The sequence below is a fragment of the Argiope bruennichi genome, chromosome X1 (genome assembly GCF_947563725.1).
Source record: "Argiope bruennichi chromosome X1, qqArgBrue1.1, whole genome shotgun sequence".
NCBI lineage: Eukaryota > Metazoa > Arthropoda > Arachnida > Araneae > Araneidae > Argiope > Argiope bruennichi.
In genome coordinates, this window is record NC_079162.1 from 109,073,117 (window position 1) to 109,088,546 (window position 15,430).

At 31.1% G+C, this 15,430-nt stretch overlaps 1 protein-coding gene across 3 annotated transcripts in view; it reads left to right on the forward strand.

The window, feature by feature from the left end:
- Positions 1-6,568, forward strand: part of LOC129958308 (brain tumor protein-like) — a 100,679-nt gene extending 94,111 nt beyond the window's left edge. For all 3 annotated transcript variants that reach the window (XM_056070704.1, XM_056070701.1, XM_056070703.1), the window contains exon 2: positions 1,112-6,568. In XM_056070704.1, the coding sequence (XP_055926679.1) occupies positions 1,146-3,428 (2,283 nt within the window). In that variant the 5' untranslated portion in view covers positions 1,112-1,145 and the 3' untranslated portion in view covers positions 3,429-6,568. The remainder of the gene's footprint in view (positions 1-1,111) is intronic.
- The last annotated feature ends 8,862 nt before the right edge of the window (positions 6,569-15,430 follow it).

The window sequence follows — 15,430 nt, forward strand, 5'->3', positions numbered from 1 at the left end:
TTATCGCCTCGGTTTTTTGTGGCAGCATTTGATAGAGCCTGGATAATGTTAATCTTTCTTTATAAGTTACTGGAGGGAGGGTATAGAATAGCACTAATATTCCCTGAATTATTTCTGGTAAAATTTTAATTATATAATTATTGGATACAAGACTCAGCAGCAAAATCAATTTCCGTTACTCTTTTAAGTAGGCATGGAATGGCGTGTTGCTAAATGCGACTTCGATTTGATGCGGGGAACACGAGTTGATTCGGATGACTTATCAAGGCTCATCATGATCCTCAAATCTCACAAAGCCAATGCTAGTAATATTTTCGTACAAATTGCTTTTGTATAAAATTCGTTTCCAAAGCTAAACCTGCTTGTTCTGATAGCTCATATGCTTTTGTACTATGTGGAGAAAACATCAGTACAAATATCGCACTGTGAAAATAATTTTTAAAGTGAATTTCCTTTGATTTTTGTATATTGAAGAACTGTGCATTTTATAATCTGTCTTTTGCAAATGTTTATTATTTAAAGGTAGTTTTAATACATTAGATAATATTGCAAAAAGTGTATGCATTTAGGGAAGGATGTAATGCATTATTCTTTAAGACTTCTGAAGACTGGTCATTATATCCTTGTATTTTTAATAATGCTATCAGCCATGTCAGATAGCATTTATGCTTATTATAAATACAAAATTAAAATAACGATAGATATGTACTTATAAATTCACTTCTTTCTCCCGAAAAGAGACAACGTAGGAAAACTGCGGAATTTGCCGTTGTGAACCTCCCTCCCCCCATCCGGGTTCTGCAGTTTCAATTTCACAAAAGGTTCTTAAGGCTTTTTTCTTTCTTATTTTTCGTCTTACAGTGTTCTCTGTAATCTACTTAACAGAAATTTTGTGCAATGCTTTAAACAGTTTCCATTGAGTCGCCTTTTTAAGGCCCTTTGCTTCCTGTAAATTATTAATCTAGTCAGAAAAGAGTGAGGGGGAAAAAAAAAAAAGATGGAATGATCTTTTGGATGCAAGAGAATTTTAATTTTTAAGAAACTCTATTTAAAATTGCAGCGTTTAAATTTGTTAATTTCTATATTAAATATTCCTTTCTTGTCTTTTCAGATTGGTTCATCCATAATCTGAGGCATCTCTTATAATGGCATCACCTACTCCATCTTTACCAGATTCTTCACTATTTGGATCTCCTCAGTTAGGCTCCTTTGGGGACCAATCATCTCAACCAGAAAGTTTGGGTACCGAGTGCGGCCTTTGCCACGAGACTTACACTGTCCCCAAAGTATTGCCTTGCTTGCACACTTTTTGTCAACCTTGTCTTGAAAAGGTCCAGGAGAACCATGATAAAATAACATGCCCAAAGTGTGAACAAGATTGCATTCTTCCTGCTCAAGGTATAGCTGGACTACTTTCTGATTACGCCATCAACAACGTACTTGAGACATCTTCGATAGACGGCTCTCCTCTTTCTTGCACTGGTTGTAAAACCAAAGATACGCACGCAGTAGCTCGGTGTTTTGACTGTGCCAATTATTTGTGTGGAAATTGCGTCATGGCTCACCAATATATGCATTGCTTTGAAGGGCATCACGTCGTCAATCTTAAAGATCAAACAAACAAAGAGGACTTTAAAACTGAAAAACTGTTATGTTGTCCTCGACATAAAGCCGAAACTCTGCGTTTCTTTTGTAGGACATGTAACATACCAATATGTAAAGAGTGCACTACTTCTGAGCATCTGAAAGGGCTGCATGATTATGATCACATATCAGAAATAGGTACAAGGCAGGTGGAAATTCTGGCAGATCTTGTTGAGCAAAGCAAGGCTAAGACCAACGATTTAAGAAATGCTGCCAAATCTGTCGAGCATTTATCATCCCGTCTTCAAATGCAGTATCACAAAGCACAAGCAGAAATCAATGATACTTTTAATTTTTACTGTTCAGTATTGGAAGAACGCAAGGAGGAATTAATGAAAGAACTTGAGGATCTTTATAATACTAAAATGGTTTCCTTGAGTTTAGTTGGAAACAAAGTTCAGGAAATGGTAGAAAATGCAAATAATCTTTCTTCCTATTTTGATCGAATTACAAAATTTTCTAGCACTACTGAAATTCTAGTATTTAAACAGCTTCTTGATTCTAAATTGCATTGTGTTATATCTTATAACCCCGAAGTAAATATGCAGTCCATGGATCTTGAGTTCCTGTCCAATTACCAAGCCATCCAGGTTGGAGTAAGGAATACATTTGGTTACATCCGCCATAGTTCTGAGGCTGCTCCAACTACGAAACCACAACCTATTGCCAGACCAAATGGCGTCGTTAATTCGGATCGCACTAACACATACCAAAACGGACATGGTTACGAATCGAATATCATATCTAAAAGATTTGGATCTGCTAATAGCCTTGGGCCTTTTTCTACTAGCTTAAGTGATATAAGCCCTTATGAAAAATGGTCCAGTGGCCCTACAGATGTATTCCAAAATGGTACAAATGATACGTTTCATCTAGGTGTGGATCCTGTTATTGATCTGACATCCAAGTTCATTTCTGCTACGATGTATCCTCTGAAATCACAAATAAAAAGACAAAAAATGATCTATCACTGTAAATTCGGAGAGTTTGGTGTCATGGAAGGACAGTTTACTGAACCAAGTGGAGTGGCTGTTAATGCGCAAAATGACATTATAGTTGCAGATACCAATAATCACAGGATTCAAATCTTTGATAAGGAAGGAAGATTCAAATTTCAGTTTGGGGAATGTGGTAAACGTGATGGACAACTTTTATATCCTAACAGAGTTGCTGTTGTTAAAACTTCTGGTGACATCATTGTTACCGAAAGAAGTCCAACACATCAAATACAAATATATAATCAATATGGACAATTTGTAAGAAAATTCGGGGCGAACATACTTCAACATCCTCGTGGAGTGACTGTAGACATTAAAGGTCGTATAATTGTAGTTGAATGCAAAGTAATGAGAGTTATAATATTTGATCAACTTGGAAATGTCTTGCAGAAATTTGGATGTTCTAAGCATTTAGAATTTCCTAATGGCGTCGTGGTGAATGATAAGCAGGAAATTTTCATCAGTGATAATAGAGCTCACTGCGTGAAGGTTTTCAATTATGACGGTGTATTCCTTCGTCAAATCGGAGGTGAAGGTTTAACCAACTACCCCATTGGAGTTTGCATTAATCAGAATGGAGAAATTTTAGTGGCCGACAATCACAACAACTTTAATATCACCATATTCACTCAAGATGGACAGTTAGTTAATGCTTCTGAGAGTAAGGTCAAGCATGCCCAATGCTTCGATGTAGCTTTGATGGATGATGGTTCAGTTGTCCTTGCTAGTAAAGATTATCGCCTGTATATCTACCGTTACATGCAGATCCCAAGTCTTGGAATATAAAATGAAAAGCATCTTTATGAGTTGTTGTATATGAAATGTTACCCAATTATTGCCTTTTTGGAACTGTGGCAGCTGTTACGAATGAAAGATGAAATAAGGGAATAATGAAAATTTAATGGAAGAAAAAAAATATTTGGTAAGGTTGGTGTTTTAAAAGCATTTTCTGCAGTATTGAAACTTAAATGTAGTTTTGCTTCATATAACCGAATTTAACACATTGGAATGTCTTGTGTAGAAACGAACAATGTTTTTAAACATGCATTTCAGAACTGTTCTCTCTTCCTTAAATTATCAAGTTTTCTTTCTTTCATACACATTTGAATTCATAAAGCAGCTGTCACTTGTTAGCGAAAGGGCACGTCAAACTAAAGTAATTTTTTAAAAGTGTCCTCTAACTCTACAAGAATTGTTATGTTGGATATGAGATTAAAATAGTTACTTTGAAAGAAATACCATATTTTTTTGCAGTTATCGAATGGTATTACTGGCCCTAGTCATAATAGTCAGCAGCTATTGAAGCTTCTTCCATTGCTTGTTCCCACAAATTTTTGTGCTATGTTAAAAATATAACAGTGTTTTTAACTTATTTATTAAAGAGTAAACTTAACTTTTTACGAAAACTAGAAGCCAAAGATGCATTGTAATTTTTCCTGTGATCTCTTTGAAGATTGGGGCCACTTGTTGAAAACAGTTGTTGAACACTCTGCCAGCCTGAAATTTCTGCCTTACTAAAATGCTTGGACTACAGCATCTACCTTTGCCTTCGTGACCTGTTTGACGCACCAGGTCTGTTTTCTTCCAATACTGTGCAGGCACTATTTCTCCTGTACTGTCGGTTTAGATGAACTTCCAGGTTTTATGAGTTATGTTTAACATGGGTGCCAATTTTCCCTGTTAATTTTAGTGTTTATTAAATTTTGTGTTGACTTATTTATATTCACTACTCGTTCGTATTACCTTCCAAATAGATTTTTAATTATAGTAGATGGAAGTGTTGAAGCCCGTTATATCAAGATCTGATAGTTGTATCTCGAGTCATGCAAACGTCTGCTTCGGCAAACTCAGTCTCTGTTATATTCCAAATATTTAAGCATTTAACTTTTAACTGGTTAAACTATGAGCATTGAAAAACAAGTTACCGTTGTGAATTTGATAGAATTAGTTTTGTTTATTGTTTAAAGTTTGTAAGCTGAGGATCGCACTAATTAATTGATGGACCAAGTTAATGAATTAAACTGATCCTTTAAATAGCCACCTGTAAAAACATTGTAGTGCCGCATGTGGTTTGTATATGTACTTTAGTTGTAATGTGTCTTGCCTTTTATACTATACAATCATATATTAAAATGGATGTTTACTCGTGTGTTACTCTTAAAGTGAAAATAGAAATTTGTATTTTTACACTGGTCTTTATAAGAACTGTTTAAGCATTGGCCAGTATGCCAGAAAATGCACTCTTTCTTTTCACCAAAGATACTCGTTTTTAGCACTGTTAGTGCAGAAAAAATGTTTGCAATACGATGTTTTAAATTTGTGCACGTTTTGTGTTAGTATTTATTAAGATGCTTATATTGTGGCAGCAGACTTAAATTTTTTCTTTTACTTATGGTTGTGTATCTGGCAGTTGATTTATTTGTTTGTTGTTTGTTTTTCACTAAAAGAGTTAATATATTCGCTCTTCACTAGATGTTTTTAGAAAATTCTACCTCGATGAATGAGTTTTGCAATAACTTGATTTTATGCTATCATTCCTTTTTGTTACCGCCTTTTTGGAGGTGTTTTAATTACTGGTTTTGCATGCTTGTTAGTACTTTTCATCTTTTGTCTTATATATTGCTTTAAAATGAAATGATCTCACATTACTTTGATAATTTATATATTATAAGTAATTGTAATTTTATTACTATATTAAACTTATGTTTTAATGTTCGAATTGTTTATCGTAGTTTACTGTTTTTAACACTTTATTTTTTTGACCATTTATTCGTTAAGAATGGTCTTAGATCTATGCATATGTAGCACTTAGAGAAACTGTGAATATGTTCATAATTCTCAAAATAGCATTTTTGCATTGTAATGTAGCATTTGTAGTGCGCTATGTCACTATTTGTTTTTAGAATTTCGGTTGATCAGTGTGTAAGCTTCGTAGCGCTCAATTCTGTGGAACAAGTTAACAGTGCTTTTTACACCATGTTTGAGCTATTTTCGGATAACAGTAATTTTTGTACAAGTCTTTTTATAGCAGTGATGTTGTAATAATTAAACAAAATCAGTTACATTGGTATTAAAGATTTTGGTGTTTTTAAATAATAGCCTTTTTAAACTGTTGTGCAGTATCTGTTTACACTCGTGTATTTCATTTTTTGCAGTAAAGGTTGCAAAAGACCCTTTGGCACTGTTAAGAACTGCTGTCCGCAGTTTTGTGCCAAGAGAAGCACTGTGTATTTTTAAAGTTTTGATTTTGAGAGTATAATTTTATTTTATTTTATTTGCATATGGCTGACAAATTAACATAATTTTTTCAAAAAAATTAAATGCTGCTTGCACAATGTTAGAAGTTATTTTTGTATACTATCAAGACTATTTTTTCTACATGTTTCTGGCCTCAGTTTTGTATTCATTTTCAGAACATGACGGCCTTTTCTTTGTCAGCCACATGTTTAAGCTCAATTTTCATTGTTCTGAAATTTGACAGATTTTTTTTTTTTTGTGTTAAGTTAGTGGTTATGCTGTTTTGTTACTTTTATTAAATTTTTCATGTGTTGAAATCTTAAATGTTAAACCTAATATATATTTCATCATTAATCGACATATCTTATAAAAGTAGTAGTGTTTGTATTATATATATATATATAAGTGTGTAGACAAATTATATACCCTAGATGTTTAGTCATGTCAGCAAAAATGGCCAGGTTTTTTCCACTATGCAATGCTTCTTTTACTTTTCTATTTTATTTCTAGCCTTCAGAAAGAACAAATGTATTTTGCCTTGGCCGATTTTTGATAATCGTGTTGAATATACAGATCTGTTAATTCTCATGGTGGCTACTTTTTAAGCTGCAGTCTGTGTTACATGGAAAAACCTTTCCCATAAAACACGTAGTTAAATATCCTTATAAATATATTTGTACTGAACTCACCCCCCAAAAGAAGTAAATGAAGCTTAATATTTTAAAATTGCATGTTATAAATCATTGTGCATGTATTGTGATTGGATATATCTTTATAGTGGTACAAGAGCTTATTACACATTTTTAGTGTACATTCCATTTTTTTAACTTTGTGAAATACAGTATTACCTGTGAATTCTGCCATCACAAGTAATTTGAGCAAATCCTTAATTTTTTTTTGTTTTTCTTTGCAAGTGTATATATAGGCTTCCAATCCAAAATCCCATATACGGTGCTCACTTTTTGTTGCCCGATTTTCTGGTGCTTAGTAGAAGTGTCACATTAAAATAATAATAATAATAAAAACTATAATCGTAGTAAAATATTTTCGTAAGCACACGTCAAAAGTTTGAATATTTAACTGCTTAGACATTGAAACTGAATCACTGTGTTTTTAATGTTTTTATCTTACTTAATCCTATTCTCTACCTATTCAAATGTTTTTTTTTCGTACTTTTTTTTTTATTACAAATTGTGAAAATTTGAAACTGGCCGGAAACTGAAAGAATGGCCTTGCTTTCTTATAACTAGTCAATAAAGTTATTAATTCTGTTAAATTCCTACTCAGGAGTGACTTGTTTTGTTGTTAAAACCGCTGTTGATGTAATTTGTCTATTTAATATCGTCTTGCCACAACTCTTTGAAAAATAAGATTATAAGACTTATGCACATTCAAAGATCAACTCTAAGTGCCGTGGTAAGTGTTCTACCACATCCTTTTTCAGAATAAGTCATTTTTTATTCATTTGTTTGTTTTAACTTATAACATTTGAATTTTCATAAAGTATGTTTTATTGTCTTTCATATATTTGTTATTGTACTACTACTGCATTAAATAAAGTATTTTTTTTGTTTTGCTGAAAAGTTGACAGTGTCTTTAACACTGGACTACTTTTTTAATATTTTTTTCTACAGTTTTAGCTTTGCAGCACTATTAATAAAATGTGAAATTAAATTGGTTTTTCGTCCTTTTATTTTTTGCAATCTTACAAAACCATATTTTAAAATGTATATCAAGATGGAAATACAGTAGTACACTTCCGAGTATCCGGCCTAATGACTGACCGGTTAACAAAACCGGAAGGACTGACCGGTTAACAAAAAAGCCGGAATTTTATGAATTCATTTGTTTGCATACCAATACCAGAAAACAAAGATTTTATAGCAAAACTCACTGTTATAATACTTATTGAGTGACTTTCTTACTTATTGAGTTTTAGGCTCTCCATTTATCTCAAGCCACGTAGAATGTGAACGCGGCCCAGCAAATCATTGTAGCCGTTGCCGGTAACGCATCGAGTTAAAACAGAAAGTTCTGTACAGGTAGTTTATATATTGCCCTGCAAGTTTCAAGAATTAGAGAAAAAGTAAGTTAAAGCATATAAACTGTTCATATTTTATTATAAATTCTGTAATGCGCAACTAAACATGAAAAAAACTAACGTGTAATTCATATGCTTAATTTTCGAGAAAATTGGCTCAAACTGATTTTATTACATAGATATGAGAAGGGAAACCCTAAAATAAGAATCAAAACAAGAATTAGGTTTCGAAAAAGACCTTAATAGATGACAGTAGACATTCTTAATAGGCGCTTTGTCTTCCTCATTTAATTACGATAAAGGAAAACTAGGCCGGATACTCGGGAGGGTACTGTATTATTTCAGTGGTTTACAGCAAATCTCCCCCCCCCCTCCAGAAGTTAAATTACCTGCTTATTTATATAAAAATGAATATTTCTGCATACATTGCATGCATTTTTAAGTGCTCGAACAAACCTATATTCTCAATAAACCAATATATTCTCGATCATTTAATAATAAAATTATAAATTTTTGACTTATAGAAATAAAAAGTAGCCTTAAAAACAATTTATTTGGTATCAGTAAACAAATTATTTTTCACAAAAGTAGAAAATGAAAGCATAATGCAGTCGTCTACTTCAAAGCCTTTTAAACTGAAAAGTGCATAGAACGATATTAGGGTACAGAAAACTTTCACAAAGTGATCTTTTTGATTCTTTAATATTTATAGATAAAAGTAGTTCAGAATACCTGGAATAAAAAAATTTTTTTTTTATCAATTTGCTGAATAACTATTGGAAGTTGAACTTTGTTTTATTTATCATTAATCAAAGCTTAAAGTGAATCCCTATTGGAAAATTTAAGAAACCCTGATATATTCATCGCATATTTCTAAATTGGCTATTTAAAATCGCGATGAATTACTAAAAACGATTATAATAAATACTTCAGAAAAACGATATTTTTTTTCTTTATTGTATACAAATAATTGTTAATGTTCAATGTTTTTATTGTATATGTTAAATATTTAAGATTTTTCCGTGTGGAATAGTAACAGAAAAAAAAAATTCTGTATGTGCAGGTTAAAAATGTGTAAACAGCAATAAAAAAAATTTAGTGAATCCCACCTTATGTATTTTTTCTATACTCTTAAATATCACATAAATTCACAAAGTTTTAAACTACGGAGTGTTTCTTCGGCTTTGTTACTTGTGCAACGGAACTGCCTCGTGAATTGTAATCATTAGCGCAACTTTCGAAGGAGAGCTAGGGCTTGGTAAAATTCTGACAGAACAATCATTGAAACATTTCATCAGTGAAGCAGCTTGACCAAATATGGCTCTTACGCCATAAAATACTACACAACGAATGAAGCTATATTTCATCATTTTTTCCCCCGTTAGTTTTTCGTTATTATTGTAAGCTAACTGAAAATGAATAATACTAGGATCATAAATGGGAATTTTTTTTCTTTGAACGAACGTTTTACGAAACGTTTGTTAGAGTAGCTGGAATATTTCTTCCCTCCCCAAGCTTTCCGGTCCGGCATTTAAGCTAACTACATTGCCCTTGAAGTACGCTTGTATCAACAGACAAGGCAATGGGGCGGACCAGACAAATACTTTGTTTACTATCGAATAAAACTTTGTCATAAGCACGCCATTTATTCTGAGCAATTCCAGCTGTTCCTATTTCACGTTTGCTGAAAGATATTTAAGTCAGTATAAAAAATATTGTAGATCAACAGACATCCCCCTCCCCTCCACTTTGTAACAGCTTAACAAGTAGCATAAAAGTTGCTTTTCAGCTCTTCCTGCGGCATCATAATTTACATATTTTAGAAAATAGGCTTTTTTTAATTGGCTGCCGAGTGTTATTGCTGACAAACGTATTAACCCAACTAGTGGAATGAAATTGTACTTAGTCCAGCTTTTCCTATTCTTATCCCCAATGATAAATATTTGCTATTTTGTTTAAGAAAGGAGAAACTTAACCTAATTTAAATTATGAAGAGAACTAACATTCATTAGGAACAATTTTTGAGTAAAATCGGGCACTCTTTCTTGGAAATAGGATCATCAACCCAATTAGAGTTGTCTTTCGGAACACCGTGATGCACGTGCAAATCCTTTTGACACAAATATTACATTAGTAAAATGTAACGAAAAGAATATCGAACTCAGAATTTCACTCGTTTGGTTTTTTACTAGGAAGAACAATGCAGTTTAGTTATTTTACCAAAAGCGACGATAACTATTATTTATTTTACCAAATATCTTTTTTTCGGTACTGATTCCCAATACAGCATATCTACCAATTTCTGATTTAAAGTAAAAATCGAATACAACTCTTCTGGCATTCAATACAGTAATTTGGAGGGGTAGACGTGTTTCTTTTTTGTAGATAGTGATACTCAAAAAAATAAGGGAAACTTTTAGAAGACTGATTTTCAGAATATAGAATCAAGGACTCCACATGCAATATTTTCCACTGCATTCAATTCAAAACTAGTAACCTTTGGTGAGTAGTTAGTTCGCTGAAATATTAAAAATAAATAATTCAGTTAAAACCGTCGAGATTTAAAACTTAGTCGATTATCAAAGTATTTATTAGTTATTTTAAAAGTATTGAACTTACCGAAGGGAAGAAAATTTTAAAAGTTTTAAGTGCACCAACACACAATGTAGTCAAACGCCATTTCCATGAAAAAGAATACAAGATTCAGAAAAGACAGTCAAAATTCCTCAGGAAAATAAGCGAAATTTCTTAATAACATAATTCATAATTAGTCAGTTATTAATTGCGTTGAAGTTGATTTAATTTATCTGACCTTACTCGTTCTCAAATATTGGTGCTCGTATTCCAAGCACCATAGTAGCAACAACTTAAAATCAGTTTTTATCTGCTATGTTTTAACAATATCGTTATAATAACATCCTAAACTGGCGGGATGTTTAGATGAAAATGTCAAATGCAAAAAGTTTAAAAATATTACATCAAAGAATTAAACTTTTTCGAGTAACAAAAGTATTTTTAATAACTCTACTTTTCAGTTTTCAGTGTTTTAATCAAGCCTGTCAGGAATTTGATTCAATTTGTAATTTTCGATATCTGTATTGTATTACTGGAAGTGAATGAACCTACCGAATAAATTTTTATAAATGTTACAGTTGGTCCAAATTATTATGATTAGAAAGATATTTTCCACCATCTTAAAATGCAGAAAAATAATCTTCATTATTGAAAAATTGTAAAATGTAACAATTTTTTTAATTGTCTAGGCTTTCGAAAAAATGACATGTATTCATTTCAAAGAACCCATTTTGATACAGGTATATTTTGAAGTTTATTTGTCTGTTCAGTAACTTACTACCGAACAAACAAATAAACGCATATATGCATCTTTCTTGGTTATACAGTCTGTGAAAATGGATTGGGACACACTATAAGTTCACAGATTTTTATCATAATATTTTACTTAAATGTGCAAATGAAACCAAAAGAAAGAAATGAACATTATTTTGATATATACTAATCATAATAATTCAAACAAAATTATCATACAATGAAATTACGGTTATAATTGAAATTAAAAGAAATCAATTAAAAATAACGTGCTCAAAAAAGTATTGTTACACTTAAAATAAGTAAAACAATGCTAATATCTATAATAATATAATAAAAGCTAATATCTTTTTAGGCCACCCTTGCTTATTATGACCTCTAATAGTCTATTTGAGCATGGATTGAACACATTTTTTTGCAAAATGATTCGTCGACTTTGGCCCACTCTTTACCAATTGTTTTCTTAAATCCTGCTTGTTAGAAATTTGATATTCTTACAGTTTTTGCTGCAAATAATTCCACGTATGCTCAGTGTGATTAAAGTCTGGACTTTGCGCGGGAATATTAATACCACTAGGATAGTGGTAAAAGACCCATAACTTGCAAATATCAGCAGAAGTTTTCGGGTCATTATCTTGGTACAGTTTAAAATGACTTGAGATTCCCAGCTTGTTCGCACTTAGCTTTAAATTTCGCTTGAGAATGTCAAGATAGACATTTATTCATTATATCATCAATAAAATACAAGTTCCGGACACCAGTGCTTACCATAAAATCCCAGACTATTTGATTGCCACCTCCATATTTGATGGTAGGCCGTGCATTTTTGACATGCATTGCTGTATTTGGTTTCCGCCAAAAGTTTTTCTTGCCATCCGATCCAAAACTGTTATATTTGCTTTCAACAACAAATATTACATAGCATATCACTGGAAAAAACATTGGCAGTTGTTCCAATATGATTTTTTTTACCAAATCTTAGAATTCACTCAACATTTCAAAGGCAATTTCGATACAGTTTAAAATACGAGGTAAGCCTGAAAGCATCTAAATGTATTAGCTTAATGTACTATCTTTATTTTTTTCATCTTATCATCTAAATTCCTTGATCATACCTGAAAAATATATACGAGATCCAAGTTTAAACGCTAATGGAATTAATTCAATTCCTGCTATACGTATTGCTAGATGATGTATATACCCGGGATTGAAATTCTTTCATGCGCGATTTCTTGAACGTAAAATCTATTCTTCTATAAATATTATAATCTGTTTATCGTCTACAGTCCTGTATTTTTGCAGTACTAATATAACAAAATTCTTTTATACTCTTAAATGTTTTTTTTAATTAAGATTAAAATATCAATTAAAGCAAACGATTTTAAAAACCGCGATAACTGATTTTCACCATAAGTTTGAAATATTTGTTATATTAGTTCTACAAATTTTGTTCACAAGTGCTGAAATATAAGAACAGTAAAAGATAATTTTGAGAGAAAATTAATTAAATAGTAAATTATTCATTAATAAAAAAAGTTGAAAATAAATCAAATCAAAAGTTTTCTTGATACAAATTGTTAATCCTCTCTACATCTGAAGTTTTCTCTCAGAATTTTTACTTATGGGTTTTGACAACAGTTTTTCATACGTATTCTTGTTATCAACATAAAAAAAAAAAAAAAAAAAAAAAATTAATTTGCTCACGAAAGGTATACTTTCCAGGCCTCCGTCTGATTTATGTTTTATTGCAGTCATCGTTAAATCACTACTTTAAAACAAACAAAAACCGCCGTCAACAAATATGTTATCATAAGAGAAAAAAAAAAATAATAGAGAAGTTCAAATTCGTAATGTTGCTTAGCAAAGGAGTGCCTATAAATATATTTATTTCAAAATCGTTTGACTAAATTAATATATATATATATATAATCGATTGAAAAAGTTGCACAGAAATGAAATTGATTTTGTTGAAAAGGTAAAATTTTGAATTTTAAAAATAGTGTAAAAATATTTTTCTAAGATAATTTTTTCCCGAGTTACAACAGAAAAGAGGCAAAATATGGGTTAATTTCTCACAGCTTGAAACATCTGCTTCAAGTTCAGCGAACATCTGTTTTATTTGCTTGCAAAAGCTTTATTGTTCCTATCTCCATTTGAGCGATTGACCTTTGTTTGCTTTTAGAAAAGTTAAATTATTATTTCAATGCCATAAAAAATAATACGAATAAAACAAAAGAAAAATTTAAAAAAAAAATGGTGGTAGAATAATTTAGTCTTAACATTGCTTAGCAAAGGAATATCTGCAAATCTCCTTATTTCCATGATCATCAGTGTTACATTTTTTAAAGAATTAACAAGAAATGGAAGAACAACTGTACAAAAATGAAATTGGTATTGTTAAAAAACCAGCATTTTTAATATCTTGATGGTGTAATTTTTTTCGGACAGTTTTCTCTGAAGTTATATAAAAAAAAATGCAAAATATGGGTTGATTTCTGAAGTCTGATTCCTTGAGTCTGAAGCGGCTGCTGTTGGCGTATATCTATCAGTCTCATTTGCTTCACTTTCTTTAGTTATTTCTCCCAATTTTCGAGATAAAAGTTTCTAACTTCCGAAATGTGCAGATAAGGACGGTGTAGTCAGTTTTGGATATTAGTATATAGCCACTTTATTAAATGAAGATTTATTTGCAGCTAGGAGCGGGGCAATTAGTTTTGGATAATATATAGCCACATTATTAAATGAACATTATGTCCACAACACTAATTTTCTTCGTTCGATCATAATTTCGCTATATAAGGATATAACTATACACCTTGCATTTGTATTTAGCTGAATTTCTACACCTATAGTCATTATTGATAGGTAATTAATCGTATTACTCTAAAGCTTAATATCAACAACTCTGTCTTTGCAAATTTTTATTTTAATGTTACGTAACTCAATATATAATTTAAAAATTTTTTCTAAAAATAATTAATAGACAATTTACGCAAAGTAAATACATACTACATATCTACCAAGAAATTATAAAATATATTTATTACTGTTAAATTGTATACTAAAATTTTAATAGAAATATATTTTATAAACAATACTTCATATGTAGTCATATAAATTTATCTCTTTATGCGACTCTTTGCGATGAACTGTCCATCTATTTTTCTTACATCTTTGTTGAATCAAATGAACACAGACTCTACATATCTCGCAATATCATCTTAAATTTCCTCTCCTATTTAAGTAAGAAACTTACATATCTGAATTGCAAAGTAAACAGATAAAAAGATTATCGTAATCTCCAAATACTGATTGTCGCCCCTAGCAGACTGATGGTAGAATATTGCCTTTTCAATACTCCACTTGTAAGTTCTAGCCTAGATTTCACTAAAAATGCCTGTGTGCGTGTTGAGATCTGTCATGACTCATATATCCTGTTATTTCTGTAATGTAGAAGTCGGAAAAACGCCATTGTAGTTAAAAATGCCAAACAACTCATAGATCAATTTCAGATCAAAATATTAATCCCTTAATTATTTTGTTTTCTAAACTATCTAAACAGATGAAATCTTTGTTTTGGGGAATGTGTTTGTATTGATTCATTTAAGAGTTCATAGAATGTCTGAGAAGTTTCATGGATTCTACGAAAGACTTAATTTGGGCTTATATTTTTAAAATAGGATAATTCGACACAGGATGGTTAAAGGGTTAATATTAATGGTTAATATTAAACTATATACTCAATTTTATTACCTCAATTAGTTATTAGAAAGATTGTTCTGCAACTTTTTGTGATAAGAAGAAGAAAATTGAAATTATGATGTAAACAGACAGAACACAAGATTTTGTAACATTTTAATTAAAAATGACAATCATTAAAAAATAAATTTAATTCAAAATATTTAATAAATAACGCACAGTCTTGAAATAATAGCTAGGGAGTAATAACAATAGGTCAACAAAATTAAATTATACAGTTAGCCAGGAATTATTCTTCTTCTTAGTACTAAAAAAAATCAAAAACTTTTGAACAATTTTATGAATTTAGAGTTCCAGAAGTGAATTCAGTTAAATATAAGGAAGTGCGCGTTCACGTACTTTAAAGGCATCGAAAAAGTAGAATTTAGGTCTTAATAATTAACAAGGACTGTGATGCGAATCTTATCAAAGAATGAATTTTCTC